The 14,532-nt window shown below is 39.8% G+C and overlaps 1 protein-coding gene across 1 annotated transcript in view; it reads left to right on the top strand.

Moving 5' to 3' along the window:
- Positions 1–1,410: 1,410 nt before the first annotated feature.
- The window catches only part of nkain2 (sodium/potassium transporting ATPase interacting 2), a 76,395-nt gene continuing 63,273 nt past the window's right edge, over positions 1,411–14,532 (top strand). Inside the window, exon 1 of the mRNA XM_022769067.1 lies at positions 1,411–2,892. Within this exon, the coding sequence (XP_022624788.1) occupies positions 2,839–2,892 (54 nt within the window). The 5' untranslated portion in view covers positions 1,411–2,838. The remainder of the gene's footprint in view (positions 2,893–14,532) is intronic.

Genomic DNA, 14,532 nt, shown 5'->3' on the forward strand with positions numbered 1-14,532 from the left:
CAACTAGAGACAGCTACAACAGGGATGGGTGTCGGGCACCTTTGCCTTCAGAATAAAAGCGCAGACTCTACCTCTGACCAACTACTACTCCAAAGTATCAAACATTAGCGAGAAGTATGTTTATGGAAGTGAAAACAATGCGTAAATTTTCAAAACTTTTTTTGCATTCGTTTTATTCATTTGCATGAAAAAAACGTGCTTTCTGTTGTATCTCTCACTCAATCAAAACTGAAGGCCAATGATTTCTAGCAAAGTGCATGTACAAGCTAGCCCAGACTTGGTGCACAACTGAAACACGCAAATGAGGCTGTCCAGTTTTTTTGGGTTTTTTTTTTTATTTATCATTTTTTCATTCAAGTGAATGGGAAAGTGGCCAGACTTTCGGACCCCACTGGATATATTTTAATTACACAAAGACAGTTAGACCCAATTTGAAACATCTCTGGGATAATAAGGCTAAGTTCAAAGTGGGCCTTAGGAATCTGTTTGCATACAATGGTCACATGTTTACAGGGCAACAGTCTCACAAACGTTAGCCAAAGTATCGGTTATCCCTGTTAAGCTTGCAGGTCAAGTGGGGCACTGCCAGTTCTGTGACATGAACCTAATTAGCGTCTTTACCACAGTTGAGTATCTTGGCGTCTTCCTCAATGACTATTCCAGAGCTAATTCATTTGCTGGTTAATTAGCTAGTTAATTAGTAAACGAGCTAATCCAAAAAGTCAGGTATGGTGAGCACTGATACCTGCTAATTAGTGCTAACGTAAAGTAACACTAGAATTTCACTCACCTCCGAAAACAGGAGCACAGACGTTCCTCACGTTCTCTTTAACCGCACAACAAGCCATATTATTTGTCCGACATTTGCATGAAAAATCCTCCAAAAGGCACCAAACACCACAAGTTATGTGGGCGGTTATGTTCAGTGACTCGGATTAGCTGACAGGGCACCTAGCAGGCAGCTACTTGCTCGACATAAAATGTTTGCCACGAGCGGCTAACCAACTGTGACGGCACCCATTTGTCACCCAAAGCAGCCATACTTTCAATGACGTATAAGTTTAAGCCTTAAAAACTTATATGGGTAAGTGATATAAAAAAAATGTTGTCACCGTGTCGGCTTCACTTTTCAGCCCTAAATGTTGCCGCTTGTTCAAAAACAGTATGCTATTGAACGCTGTTTTTATTTCTAAAACATTGACGCCCCGGGTGACATAATCAGAAAAGACACTGAGTAAACGTTTGCCACTACTGCTGTGATTTTTCACTATTCCCTTGTTGAGAATACGCTTTTATTTTGGAAATCACGACCGGAAAAGCTATGTTATTGCGTGGTGTTTGACTTGACAGATGGCAGGCGAGAGACGCTCCTCTCGGCTGTCTCTCTCTCGGTCCGTTGGTCTATCCCGGTTCCCATTGTCTCCCCTTTTCACTCTTTGAAGACAACCCCGAGACGACAAAACTAAACTTAGCCCTTATTCCGTCCATATCGCCTTTATAACGTTACGTTTAGAGACTTACCTCGACCTGAAATTTCACCCTGTCCCTCTCCGTACGAAACGTGGACATGCTTTCTGTGTTTTTTGTGTCTCTCTCTTTTTTTTTTTAACATTGTAGAGATTTATTCGCTGTACCGGAGGAGGCAGTGAATGAACCGACTAACGGCTGACGGGGACTGACAAAACGGCGGTTGTGTTGTGGAGCTGATGGGAAGATGAACCGGAGGAGGAGGACTTACTAGCCAAACAGAGACACCGAAATCAGCTTCTAGTGGCTGTTGACATATCACAACATCCTAGCAACAATTTGACTCACCATTTTTCGAGGGGATAAAAAAAAAAAAATCAGGGAAAAAAACTAAGACACTGGATTTCAACTGCAGGTTTGGAGATAAAAACGTTGTGTTTGGTTACGGTGTGAATGAACAGTAGAGGATGTTGCCGCTACATGCCCGTGACTTCCCCTGAGAGGAGAGGAGCTGGTCTGTGTAAGGAGGCAGGGACCACTTTCACTTGTTTTCTCCACCCTAAAACAAATTAGGCTGTTTCAATCAGCCAAATCCAAGTGGCGCTTAATCGGATTATTAAACAAGAGAGTAGCTAATCTGTTGAATATATCGATTTAATCTCCTAATCTCGCCATCTCTCTGCTTTTTTCAGTCTTTCAGTAAGTGGCTACAGTACAGGACCGTGTCAAAGATGGTACTTATCGAGGCAATCCGGAGTTTGTAGCCTAGTAGGTGATAACTGGACAACTGGACCCTTTGTGGACGTAACTGTAGAGTCACTGTAACCTTTGTTTAATACAGGAGTCCAGTCTTAAAACACAATAGTTTTACTTAAGACCCACATTATCAAAAATCTGAATCAGTTCAGTGTTTTTTGCCAATTAATCAAAATGCACCACACTACCTGATTTTTTTGAGCTACTAAATTGCCTTCAGTTGCAGAGGCTTGGAAAGGGTCTGCTTTCATGACTGAACTCCGTGGATACATTGAGAACAATTTGTGGACTTGAATCATCCCCAAGGCCCACCTTCCATCTTTGATCCCTGACCCCCTGCGTGTTGGAAATCCAGGGGACCACATTTCAGGCTCTTAACCTGTCAGCAGCTCCTCCATTTGAATGAAGTAGTAGCCTTTCATTCCCCTGAGCTCCAGCGAGTACAGGGGCTGTGCTCTGTTCTCTTAGGCCGGGCAGCGAGCGCCTCTACCTGGGCTGCCAGCCAGCCAGACGGCCCTCGGGGGGCTTTTGGATTTTGAAGGGCCAGCTGGAGATTTGGGAGTTACCCAGAGTTTCTTCACCACGTGGACCACAGGAGAGAGGGAGGAGGACACCATGGGGTGCTGTAGTGGCAGATGTACCTTGGCCTTCATCTGTGGCATGCAGCTGGTAAGTGTTAAGATTGCTATTGATCCTGTAAGGGGGTGGCTGAATGGAAGGATCAATCAGGAGAAAGAAAAGGTTTTTTAAAATCTTGTAAGAACAACAACAACAACAAACAAGTCATGTTGGGGAATCAGCAATAAACACATCTTTAATAGACACAAAGAGGGGATGGATGGGTAGATGCATGGAAAAAATGGATGATTGAGAGGTCAGATTTCACAAGTTAATAGGAGTGTAAAAGGTCATGATACAAGGTAGGATCTGAGTTGAGGGACAGATTGAGGAATAGGTGGACTGACTGGATGAATGGCTGCTGGTGGGAGCTCTAAGACTGTACTAAGAGTCCTGATGGATAGACAGAGGCAGGGAGTGATAAATGGAGACACTGAAGAAAAAGGAGTTATGGGTGGATGGATGGCAGATAGATAGATGTATGGAGCAGGTACGTGTGATTTATGGAGAAAAATGTATGGATTTAGGGAATAGGAGGAATAGACATGATATAAACTCATGGTATCAGCTTCTGCCATTCTCTCTATGTGCCTGTCTCTTTGTATCTCTCTTTCTCCCTTCACCATCTGTGTCAATGGAAACTGGTGCCAGGCAAGACAACAGGGAGGGAGGGATGGGTCTGTAGGTGTGTATGTGTGCATGCATGTGAGGATGTGCGAGAAGGAACACAAATTATTACATTAGTTCAGTCTTGTAAATTCTGAATACTAAAATGAAAATCCACCCTAACACACTAACAATGATATGAAGCAGCAAACCTTCTGCTGGTGGGTCCCTTTGTTTTCCTACCGAAAAATGGACAAATATAGGTAATCTTCTGTCGGTTCAATATATTTCAAGGAGAGCTGCAGTACATTGGATTTTATTAGCAGAGAATTTTTCATCTGAAACATTTTTCTTCAGTGTTCAACAATCATACAGAAAGAAATCCATCATAGAAAAAGGGGAGAGAAACTTGAAGCAGTGTTAGTCATTTTGGCTAGGGCAAGTGGACGAAGCCACAAACTTAACAGTGACATATGGCCTTATAAAGCTAACATCCAAACATGTTTGCAAACAGTTGCCTATTTACAGAACCATAGCAACATTTCCATCGATTCCATCTATCTATTTAAAATCATGTCCTTGGTCAGTGTACAAATGTAATTCTAATATTTGAGGTTCTTTTTAGCTTTGTTTTTGGTCTCCACCAACTCCTTAGGAAAAATATTGGGCTCTTCAGCTGCTAAATGCTTTACAATGCTCACCGGCTAGTGCTGACCTAGTCTTTTTGTTGTCTGGTGCTGGGCAGGTAATGTGCAGTGAATTTATCAGAACTTTTTCTCCGTAAATAGCTGAAATTTTTGATTATATTTGGAGGGAATTGCAGAATTGCGTGATAAATACCTGTGGGTTTGTTGCTACGAGAAACATCTTTCACATTACACACAGTAATTTGACCTGTTATTCATATAAAAAAAAATGAATTAATGAAGCTTTAATAAACCATAATACAAAGGACCTAGAAGACATTTTGACTGAGATGCATGACTGGTCGGTTGAAAAAGTCGGTTGCTTGCTGTTACTACTGCGATCATGGCAAAGCTCTTCATCTTGGCTACTTGTAAAACCAAAGGTGGATTATTACTGTACATTGTTTCAGCCAGACTGACAGCTAGAGCGGAGTAATAAGTCCAGGCAGGATCCTCTGGAGGCTACCCAGGGAAATGAAGGAAATAACTGCCTCAAGTAGAAGCAGAGGAGAAAGGTTTAGGCAAAGTGGTGCCAGTCATCTCAAAAAATATCCTGAATTTCTTTAAACCTCACAGGCTGATGATATGTAACAGTGTAAGAGGATTTTAGGGTGGAGTTTTTCCTGCAAGTGTGTATAAAAACTGAAGGCATGTTGTGACATAAACGCGACACTGTATATAATGTAGACAGATGCATAAACATGAGCAGAAGTGCTTGTGCTGTAGCATTCTCAGCTCATGGAGTCATGTACAGTAAGCATGTGCAAACCTAAGACCTATTGTCATGTTGAATAGGGCACTGTTACTGACATAATACCCTATGTGTGTCGGCATGCATGCGCTTTTTTTCTTTCTATTCAGTACAAAAGATATATGAAAACCACCTAATTTACCATAGGATATTAATGTGAATGACCCTTTTTGTGTGAGTGTGTGGTTGTAGAAGGCCTATTGTGCTGTGAAATGGGACATTGCTGTGCATGATTTCATTCAGAAAAGGAACAACGGCTGTTTAAGTCAACATGTCTACAGTAGAATGCCAATGAGATTGCCACATGTGCTGTACATCCATCAAACACACCATTGTGCTGTAAATTGGGATGATGCTTGATTCTGTAGGTGAAATACACAGCGTGTGTGTGTGTGTGTGTGTGAGAGAATGAGATGCTGTCACAGTGATAGTCATTGTGTCTAATGCGGTGGAACTAATGCTATGCCATAGTCAACAACATGTTTTGCTCTGCTAACTGTTGTAATAGCTAAGCTGGCTGATACCACCACTAGCTGAGCTGGAGGTCTAGAACTACTGTATGTTAGAGTTTGGCCACGCACAGTTAGCTCAGTTATAGTTGGAACCATTCAGACACAAGCCGCCTGATGGTGAAATCCCTGTCTGCACAAAAAGCACAAATTCTCCATATTATAAAGATGCAACGATACATGTTGTAGTTACTCACAGGAAACCACACAGCCCACAGTTCTCATTGTTAAAAGCCACTTACTTGACCACAAATAAAAAGACAGCCTTTTTTTCTCCCTTCTGCTTGAGACCCCCTGTCTGAGGTAACTATGGAGGTGCTATGTGAGCTTGCACCTAATAGTTGACCTCGCAGAGGAAAAAAAACAATGCTGGTCAGTGTGTCTTATGTAGTGGAACTGATATCTTATGTAACTCTTAACAGCTGTTTTCTCCTGCTTCATTAGCTAGGTTAATTGCTGATGTCACTATAGCTGAGTAGAGATCAATGATGCAGGTTGGAGATATGTCTACTTCACAGCTGACGTCGCCATGTACCAAACAATCAGTCCTTCCAGGTGAAATTATGCCAGTTTGTAATCCAAATTAGACTAAATTCCAGTGTACTAGGCTTATCAGTTTCCTTTAAGGTCAACAGTCAATTTAAAAGAATTGTTTTCTGCTTTCCAGCAGTAGCTATTGGTGTTTATTAACTTAAGTGTGATGAATCTACAGAGACTTCGACACTTTTTTTTTTTTTTTTTGTCCCATGTCCTTTTGAAAGTTTCTTTAGACATTTGAAAGTAGTGCTGAAACTAACAATTATTTGTTTTCATTATTGATTAGTTTTCTAAATTAATTGATCATTTAATCTATATGTCAGACAATACTTACAAATGCTAATCAAAAATTCCTAAAGCTTAAGGTGACATCCTTTTTAATTTTTTCTGACAATCTAAAAGAATCAAAGATAATCAGTTTACTATCACACAATGGAAAAACAGGAAACAAATCGTCACAATCGAGAGGCTAGAACCAGGGATGGTTTGGTCTCCTATCACATCATTGTTAACGATATATTTTTTTCTCAAGTGTTTCAGCTGTATTTGAAAGGCTGTAAGATCCTGATCCTCAACTGAGGTGTGTCAGATTCAGTACTTCCCTCTGATTGGTGGATTAGCTCAAGTACGGTAATCATATGATTTGTTTTAGATATTTATTTGTTTTTTTGCAGATATATAAATGTTTGGAAGAGATTTATTTTGAAAATACTGCTTTTTAAGATAAGTATTTTAAGCTGATGTTAAAAGTTTCTGAATTTCCATAGTTCTTGCAGCTTGACTGTAACTGTATACCCATAGATACATTTGCTGAAAGAGAATAATATCGAAAATATAAAAAAATAATAATAATAAAAATACAGCTAGTTATCTTAGCTAGCATAAAGCCTTGAAACAAGGGGAAACAGCTAGCCTGGCTCTGTCTGAAGGTTAGGGTTAAAACAGGACAAAAACCAAAGTGTCAAAACAAGATGTTGCAGTTTTATGGGCGGATATGTGCTACACTACTTTTTGGGTGGACGCAGTCACTTTCTGCAGTCTTGTTGTAGTTGTGAGGTTGCCAGGCAACCAGAGGAAATGGCAATAAATCACTGTGTCTGGCCAAGAAATAGTCCTACAACGTTAAACTAAAAAGATATGACAGACATGAGAGTTGTATCAATCTTATTATCAACATTAACTCTCGGCAAACAAGTGAATAAGGTTATTTCCCTGTTTGAAAAAGGATATTTAATTCCTTTAGAGTTGGAAAATAGCAGTGACAATTTTCTTTATTATTCAGTTCATTTCAGTTCAACTTAAAAGGTTTTCACATGGCAACAGTGATATTATGGTGAGGAAGATCAAACACATGCAACATGAAAAATGTGTGTCATTGTGCGGTGAGCAGAACAGAAAGGAAGATTATTAAGTGAGATCGTGCAAAACAGAACAGAGCAAACAGGTCGTAGCAGATCAGTTGTTTTTACCAACACCTTTGCACACACCCACACGCGCACGCATGCACACACACACACACACACACACACACGCATGCACACACACACACACACACACACACACATACATACATATGCCACTAGTGACTCATTCACTGTGGCGATGGTTGTGGTCCTTGTTGCTATATGAGTCCACACACCCACCAGCTGCTGTGACAAAGATGATGACTAAATCATCCAATGGTGTGATAGGTAACAGGACGGCAACTGGTGGCCTCGCTCCATTGGCTGGTTCAGCGGATTCTGTGCAGATGGTTGGTGGGTGTTAATGTCGATGAAACGTTAATTACGTTGTTGGTGTGTAAGTTAATTGAATGGAGTGAATGGAGCTGAATTATAGCTTTGTAATTCAATGTAGTGCACAGTCACAATGCGATAATGATTCTTAATGCAATAGAATAATTGATCTTTCAAACACATAAACACCAAAGAATAGGAGCGACTGTCAGAATTATTTTAGCTGGAAGTGCTAAAACCACTGTGGTAAATTTCTTGAAAGAATTTCTGAAACATCTGTCACCAAAATTGTTGAAAAATGCTAATTTTTGCACAGGTGTACAAGACAAAGATTGTATACATGCAACAATGTGGGACATGTATAGCAGCCATAGACTATCTGAGACACAGTGTTTGTCTGTCTGTGGCAGTGCATCCCTGTGACATTTCCACCACTATGACATAATGAATAATTTACCACGTGGAAGCTGCAACATGAATGCAGAAATAGTACCGCCGCATGTGTTGTGCCTGATTGCAAAACAGTGACTGTTTTATTGGCAAAACATCAATTTTCACAACTTAAAATGAGACCGAAAACACTTACTGGTGACATTTGTTTAATCATTTCTAGTGAATTGGTTTACAGATTGGGACAAATTGTCTATTTACATTCAGATATTGCAGTTTTGCATAAAGGTTCTCCCACTCAGTCTGATTCTTGCTCAACTCCCATATCATTTTATTAGCAATATTCAGTCACAGTTATTTTGCAGGATGCATCCACCTCACGTCGTCGTCTTTTTTTTTTTTTTTTTTTTTTTTTTTTTTTTTTTCTTTTTCTTTTTTTTTTTAAAGCATTTTGAAACAAATCCACTTTGAGTGTACTTTGAGTTGAAAGCGAATGCAGCTCCTGCACTCTGGCAACAAACATAATCTTCAGACTTCCTTCCTCGTCGCCACAACACTGAGATAAAAAGGCTTTCCTATCCTTTATATACAATGCTGCTTTCAACAAGGGCCACACACAATCTCAGCTCCAAGTCTATGGATTTTCTGTCGCTCTTTCTTTTTCGCAGTCTCTAATTTGTCAGTCTCTCTACCCCCTGGTCTCTGTCTTTTTATATATGCCCACTCTCTCTATATATGTCTGTTCGGCCTTTTTCATTTATAGGCCTCCATCTCCTCTCCTCGTCTTTGCTCGGAGGAATGCAGCCATCACACCTTGGCCACTGACTTGACTGGCAATTCAGTGCGTTCAATAGAGTCCGTGCACAAAACAAGCTTTCACCTTCTGGACCTGTTAAGGTGGTCCCATTGTGCCAAATAAGTCTGACATCAGACTTTGAACCTTGTAGATCAGTGCAAGCTGCATTCATATTGTTCAGATTGTTCTTGGTGAATAAGAGGGATTGTACTTTTCTGCCTTTCAGCTGTCAATAAAACATAGTGTCTTGAAAAATGCTGGCTTTTTGGGAAATTGCTGGTGAATGTAGGTAATGTGGTTTGGAGGCAGGGGGCACTAAAAACTGGGAAAAGGAACTTTCCTGCCTTGTTACTGTAGTAGTAGCCTTGCTATTGTTGATGAATTTTGTACTTATTGAGGACACATTTTTACATTTTTGACTGCCTCTGATTTCAAGAGAACCACTGTTTCCTAAATTGCAACCCCCCTAGTTAACTGTGCCAAGGAGGTTATCTTTTCACCTGTGTCTGTTTACGTAGGACTATGCAAAAAGTATAGAACCAATTTGCACCAAATGGAGGGATGGGGCATGGGCCAGGGAAGAACCCATCACATTTTGGGGCAAATCTGGATCATTAACAATGAGTTTGAATTTTTTTCTCAGGAGTCTGGTGTATGTTGTTTGGCATTGGCCTTGGTGGAGGCCTGCACTCAGAGTACCCTTCTAGATACTGTTGTAATGCCTGCCAAGAATTGTCAAAATTGTGCTGTGATTTTTCTTTACACAGTGGGTCCTTAATTTCACAACGAAGTGATCAAAAGCAGGTTTTGCATTTGGCAGCTGAAATCATGACTCTAGCTTTATTAGTTGTAGCTAGTTAGCTTAAGCTAATGGTAAGACTCCTTGAATGGGTTGAAACTCCCTTTCCAGCTGACTTTTTAATGTTTTCAGAGGATACGTTTTAAAACAAAAAGCTTGTAAAAGAGTTTTGAGTATGTTAATGATGGCTACGCACATGATATTGTGCCAACAGATTGAGGCAGCTGAGGATCCATTGAAAACATGGAAATAAAGAAACAGCATTGTTACTGCAATGCATGGTAGAGCTAATTAGTACAGTATTATCTGTAACATTAACATGTAACATTATTATTCTATAAATTTTAACATAACCGTTGAATAGATTTGGTGCTAGCTATAGAAAAAAAACATACCTGGACAAGCAACACAGTGGTTGCTGCACTTTTTAGAAGATGAGGAATAAATATTCGGAGAACATAACGCTATCTAATGCAAGTTTGGCTGGAGTTGTTGGCGTAAACTCCTGAACACTCCTAACCTGTAACACCACATATGCTTAGCATGCTTAGCAGTATACTTAGTATACTTAGCAGTATATCATTATGTGAGGTTACAGGTTAGTATATCATCAGCTAGCTGAAAAAACTAAATCCGTCAGCCAAAGAAGTACATCAGAAAGTTTCCCCAAACAGAATGTTTCACAACCTTGACTCTTCAAATTTAGCCAATTACATTAAGATTTGGAAAATGACCAACTTTTGAAATGAAAAATATGTAGTAAGAATTGTGGGGTTTTTTTTTTTTTTTTTTTTTACGCTGGAACATGTTCAAGGACTGAGCAGAAGGCTGTTAGGGTCTCCCAGTTGGGATGCTTGGCTGTTGCTGCCCAATGACAAGGTGCATCCCAAAACATCTGGAGGTGACAGAGCTTTTCTCCCATGACCCTTCACCAATTGATCTCTGATGCCTCAGATAGAGTAACGGAAGTGTGTAGTTGTCTAGGTATTTCAGCTCCTACTCTTAGCTCCTGGTATCATATTTAAGTCAATTAGTCGTTTGTGTTACTGAGAGTAGCAGACCCTCCCCCTGTCTTACCTATCGTGTGTGCCATTAGCATCTGTTATTCAATATGTTTCGTCACACAGAGATTTCCTTACATTAGCATTTTCTTAAAGGCTAAAACATGTGCCTGAGTTTTCTGTCTACATTGTAAGATAAATATGTATCTACTACTTTAATGGATGCAACATTTTTAACAATAATTTCTTTTTTTACATCAATGCTCATGTTATTTGCTTTTTAAGAAATGCTTATTTCATGAAATTTCATATGTTTGTCAAGTCAGTAGATGACCATATGGGTTCATCATCTCCCAGGGCAAAGAGATTCTACAGTTATGCTAGTGGCTCTGGGAGGCTGTATTTAGGAACAGCATTGCTTTGAGCTTACAACAGCTTGCTAAAATGTCACAGTGACAATGTTAAAAATCACTGGGCTCATCAAAGAATCAACAAAGATATTATAGTTCTGATGAGAAGCAATGAATGTCTGCGTAAAATGTCATGACAATCTATTTAATCATAGATTAAGGTATTTCATGGGGTTTATCTCCTGGGTAACCGGGAGATCACCTAAGTCATTAGGATTCATCTTCTGGGAATCATGAATGTTTGTATAAAATTTGATGGCAATCTGTAAAAATTGTTATGTAGACACTGTATTTTAGTCCACACCAAAGTGGTGGACCAGCTAATACTGGCTTAAAATTTAGTCATTACCTCAGTCAGTTTCAGCTTCCTATCGTAATGGCTTGTTTGCAGCCATAAAATAAAAAAAAGAAATCTTGGCTCCGCTTGCTGCCCCAAAAACAAGATGTTTGTAGATTGGGTTCTCTGTCCACATGTCTATCTGTATGGAGGTCCTTGGCTATAATTACTTCTTGAATTATAACCAGAACTGAAAAGAGGGCACACATTCTCTCGTGACACACTTTCAGATGACAACAGATGCAGGATATTTTCATACAGTTTGACTCCTTAGTTAAAGATAATGTTCCTGTTGGGTGCAAAGTTGAAGAACTTTTTAAATGTAATCTGTTCCCACAAGACTGATTCACTAGCAGCAAGCTCACTGCAACACCACTGTTCTACTTTTTATTCTTTTGGGAGGCTTTCTCATAAACTGCAATTTTCCACCCTAGATGTTTTTTTATTGTAAAAACAACACGAGTTTTTCTCCAAGTCGAGATTGTGGCTTGTCTTGTAAAAACATTCAGAGGCTCCCAGAAAGGGTGCAAAACCATGATACTGTATCAAGTCACACTGTCATCATAAAACAGTCTGTGGAACTGTGGCAAAGTGGAATCAGTAAAAAATGAAATCTTTTTATTTGAGTTGGAAAAGCTGACTCAATCTATATTCCTCCAGAGCTCAGTGGAGGCTTTAAATCGAACCCTTACACAGTTGGATTATTTGTTCTATAGTCTCAGTGATGCTTACACACATAGTGTGAAATCACATCCACTGTTGAGACCACTGTTGTGACTCTATGTTGCACAAACACTGGACTGTAGCACACAATGTTATCTAACAGCAAATACTGTTAATTATCACTGAATAGTGTGAATGCAATACTTAATTAGACAAGGTACTGGTTTCGGGGCAGGCCAGGCATTTTATGTGCTACTTTGTCCAGATATGCTTTCAAACCACAGCTGCTACAGTCTCTGCTTACGGGTTATAAGTTGGAGAAGCAGCTGGTTTTGAAAATGTTTTTCCCTGCTCCAAAATGTTCCTCACTGATATCCTCAATCACTAAACAGAAGATTACACAAGTCTCCCAGATGGCCATCAATTTAAATTCTTTTCATGTTTGACAAAGTGGATGGATCTAACTAGTTTTAAAACACTTCCATTTTAACTTGTCACACTTAGGCCTTTGAATATTGAATCCACTTATCAAGTTTGAATCGTTTTAATTCCCTTATAGAATCTTGTTCGGATTACGCTTCAACATTTGCAGCTAACTAAAGGCTACAATAACTACAACTCAAAGACATCTAACTACCTTTTGTTGGCTGAGAATGCAAAAATGACAAACATACAGTGCATTCCACACTCATGGTCATGGAGTGGTGCTACAGAGTCATGTGTCTTTTCATCATACACAATCATTATGGTCATTGTAGAATGAATGTTAATTAGCTACAGCTGATCTAATGTTTGATGTGTTCCACTGCTTTTTGCTCATGAAAAATGAGGAAAGATAAAAGGTTTGATTTGTATTGTAAGAGTTTAGTGAACAGGAGGAACATGCACCTCGGGAGTTGTCGTTAACAACTCGCATTATTGTTTTCATGTATACAGACTTATACATTTAACCTTTGTTATCAAAGAACCTTATGTTTTCTGATGTAATTGCTTCTCTTTTGTATGGATGAGTCAACTGGGAGAGTTTCATGTGTTCTGATGTGAGTCACCTCTTAATGTCTATAGAGAAAATGAATGGGACTTGCCTGAAATTGCAATTCATCAGTGCCCACGGCCTCCCGTGATTCTGCATTTCAGTCATATGACGTTTATATCCTTTGCAGAAATGGCAGTTATTTTATCTGTGATGCAAGACACAAAGAGGCAATGTACCAAGCAGCAAACACACTGAGTATGAGGAAAAACAAACAACCAAACGATGAAAAAATTACCCCTAACAATGTTTTGAATCCTTCAAAGCCTTCTTTAGTTTCTGTCATATGTGAGCGTTTTTATAGATCTAAATTTTTTAAGTCATCTTCACTACGTCCCCAAAATGTTCAAAACCTTACTTCTCAAACTGCGCCTGTGAAGGGCACCGAATAAACTACTGTGCTCAGTCACATTCCAACAGGCTTGTTTCTTCAGAACAATCTGGTGGCCAATTTCAATCTTCCTGCATCATATTCCCGAAGCCCTGACCCCATCTTTGAAAATCGCCGCCGGTTTCGTATCGACACGCGGCAGCCGAGAGTGAGAGAAAAGTGAGGCGACGACATGCAACAAAGGTCATATCGCAGAGCGTGTGTGTGTGTGTGTGTGTGTGTGTGCCCACTGAGCTGCTAAGATGTGTAGCGACGGTGCTGGAAGCTGACCTTGTGCGTGACCACCGCTGATGGATGAGCTGAGATGGTGTTTGGCCAAATACTACTGCTTCAGTATTTACACACAGGTAGACAGGCAGTCTGACATAAAAGGTGGACAGACAGACAGACATCCTGGCTTTCCTTTATTTTAGGGACTGTTGTGGTGCTGACTCTCCGTCGCTTGCTGCTGTTGTATTGTTATTTACCCCTCAAGGTGAAACACTCCTCTATTGTTCTCTGAGAACTCATATCCTGTTGATGTAGTTGTTGCTATTGTTGTTGTTGCCGTGAATCCTGATATTCCGCCTGCGCAGTCGTTTTGATCTTATAACATCAAAGGAGTGCTTGAATTATAATGGCGAGCGACTGCAGAGCAATGCCTCAAGCTTCATTACACATAATTATGAGATTTGAGATATGACTGTTGTCAGACGAGCACCTCCTATCTGGAAAGGAAACAACTGTATTTTCAAAATGACACTGATGTGTGGTTGAGTTGAATAGGTTTTTTTTTTTGGGGGGGGGGGGGGGGTGTGGGACAGTTGACTTATCACAGAAAAGGGTATAAAGTTATCAACACTTTTAGCTGAAAAAGCAAGAAAAGTGAGTTATATGGTTCTCATGTGGGCAGTCATAACATTTCATTTTGCAGTTACGTACAGAAATAAATTTTATTTCTACTAACGATGTAACCATTCTCCCATCAGCAGTAAACTTACTCCTGATGAAATATCTTCTCAGACAGTCTATAAAGTTTATCATATTGTCAACAGTTACATAAACAT

This window comes from Seriola dumerili, unplaced genomic scaffold (genome assembly GCF_002260705.1).
Source record: "Seriola dumerili isolate Sdu_G_001 unplaced genomic scaffold, Sdu_1.0 BDQW01000025.1, whole genome shotgun sequence".
Taxonomy (NCBI): Eukaryota; Metazoa; Chordata; class Actinopteri; order Carangiformes; family Carangidae; genus Seriola; species Seriola dumerili.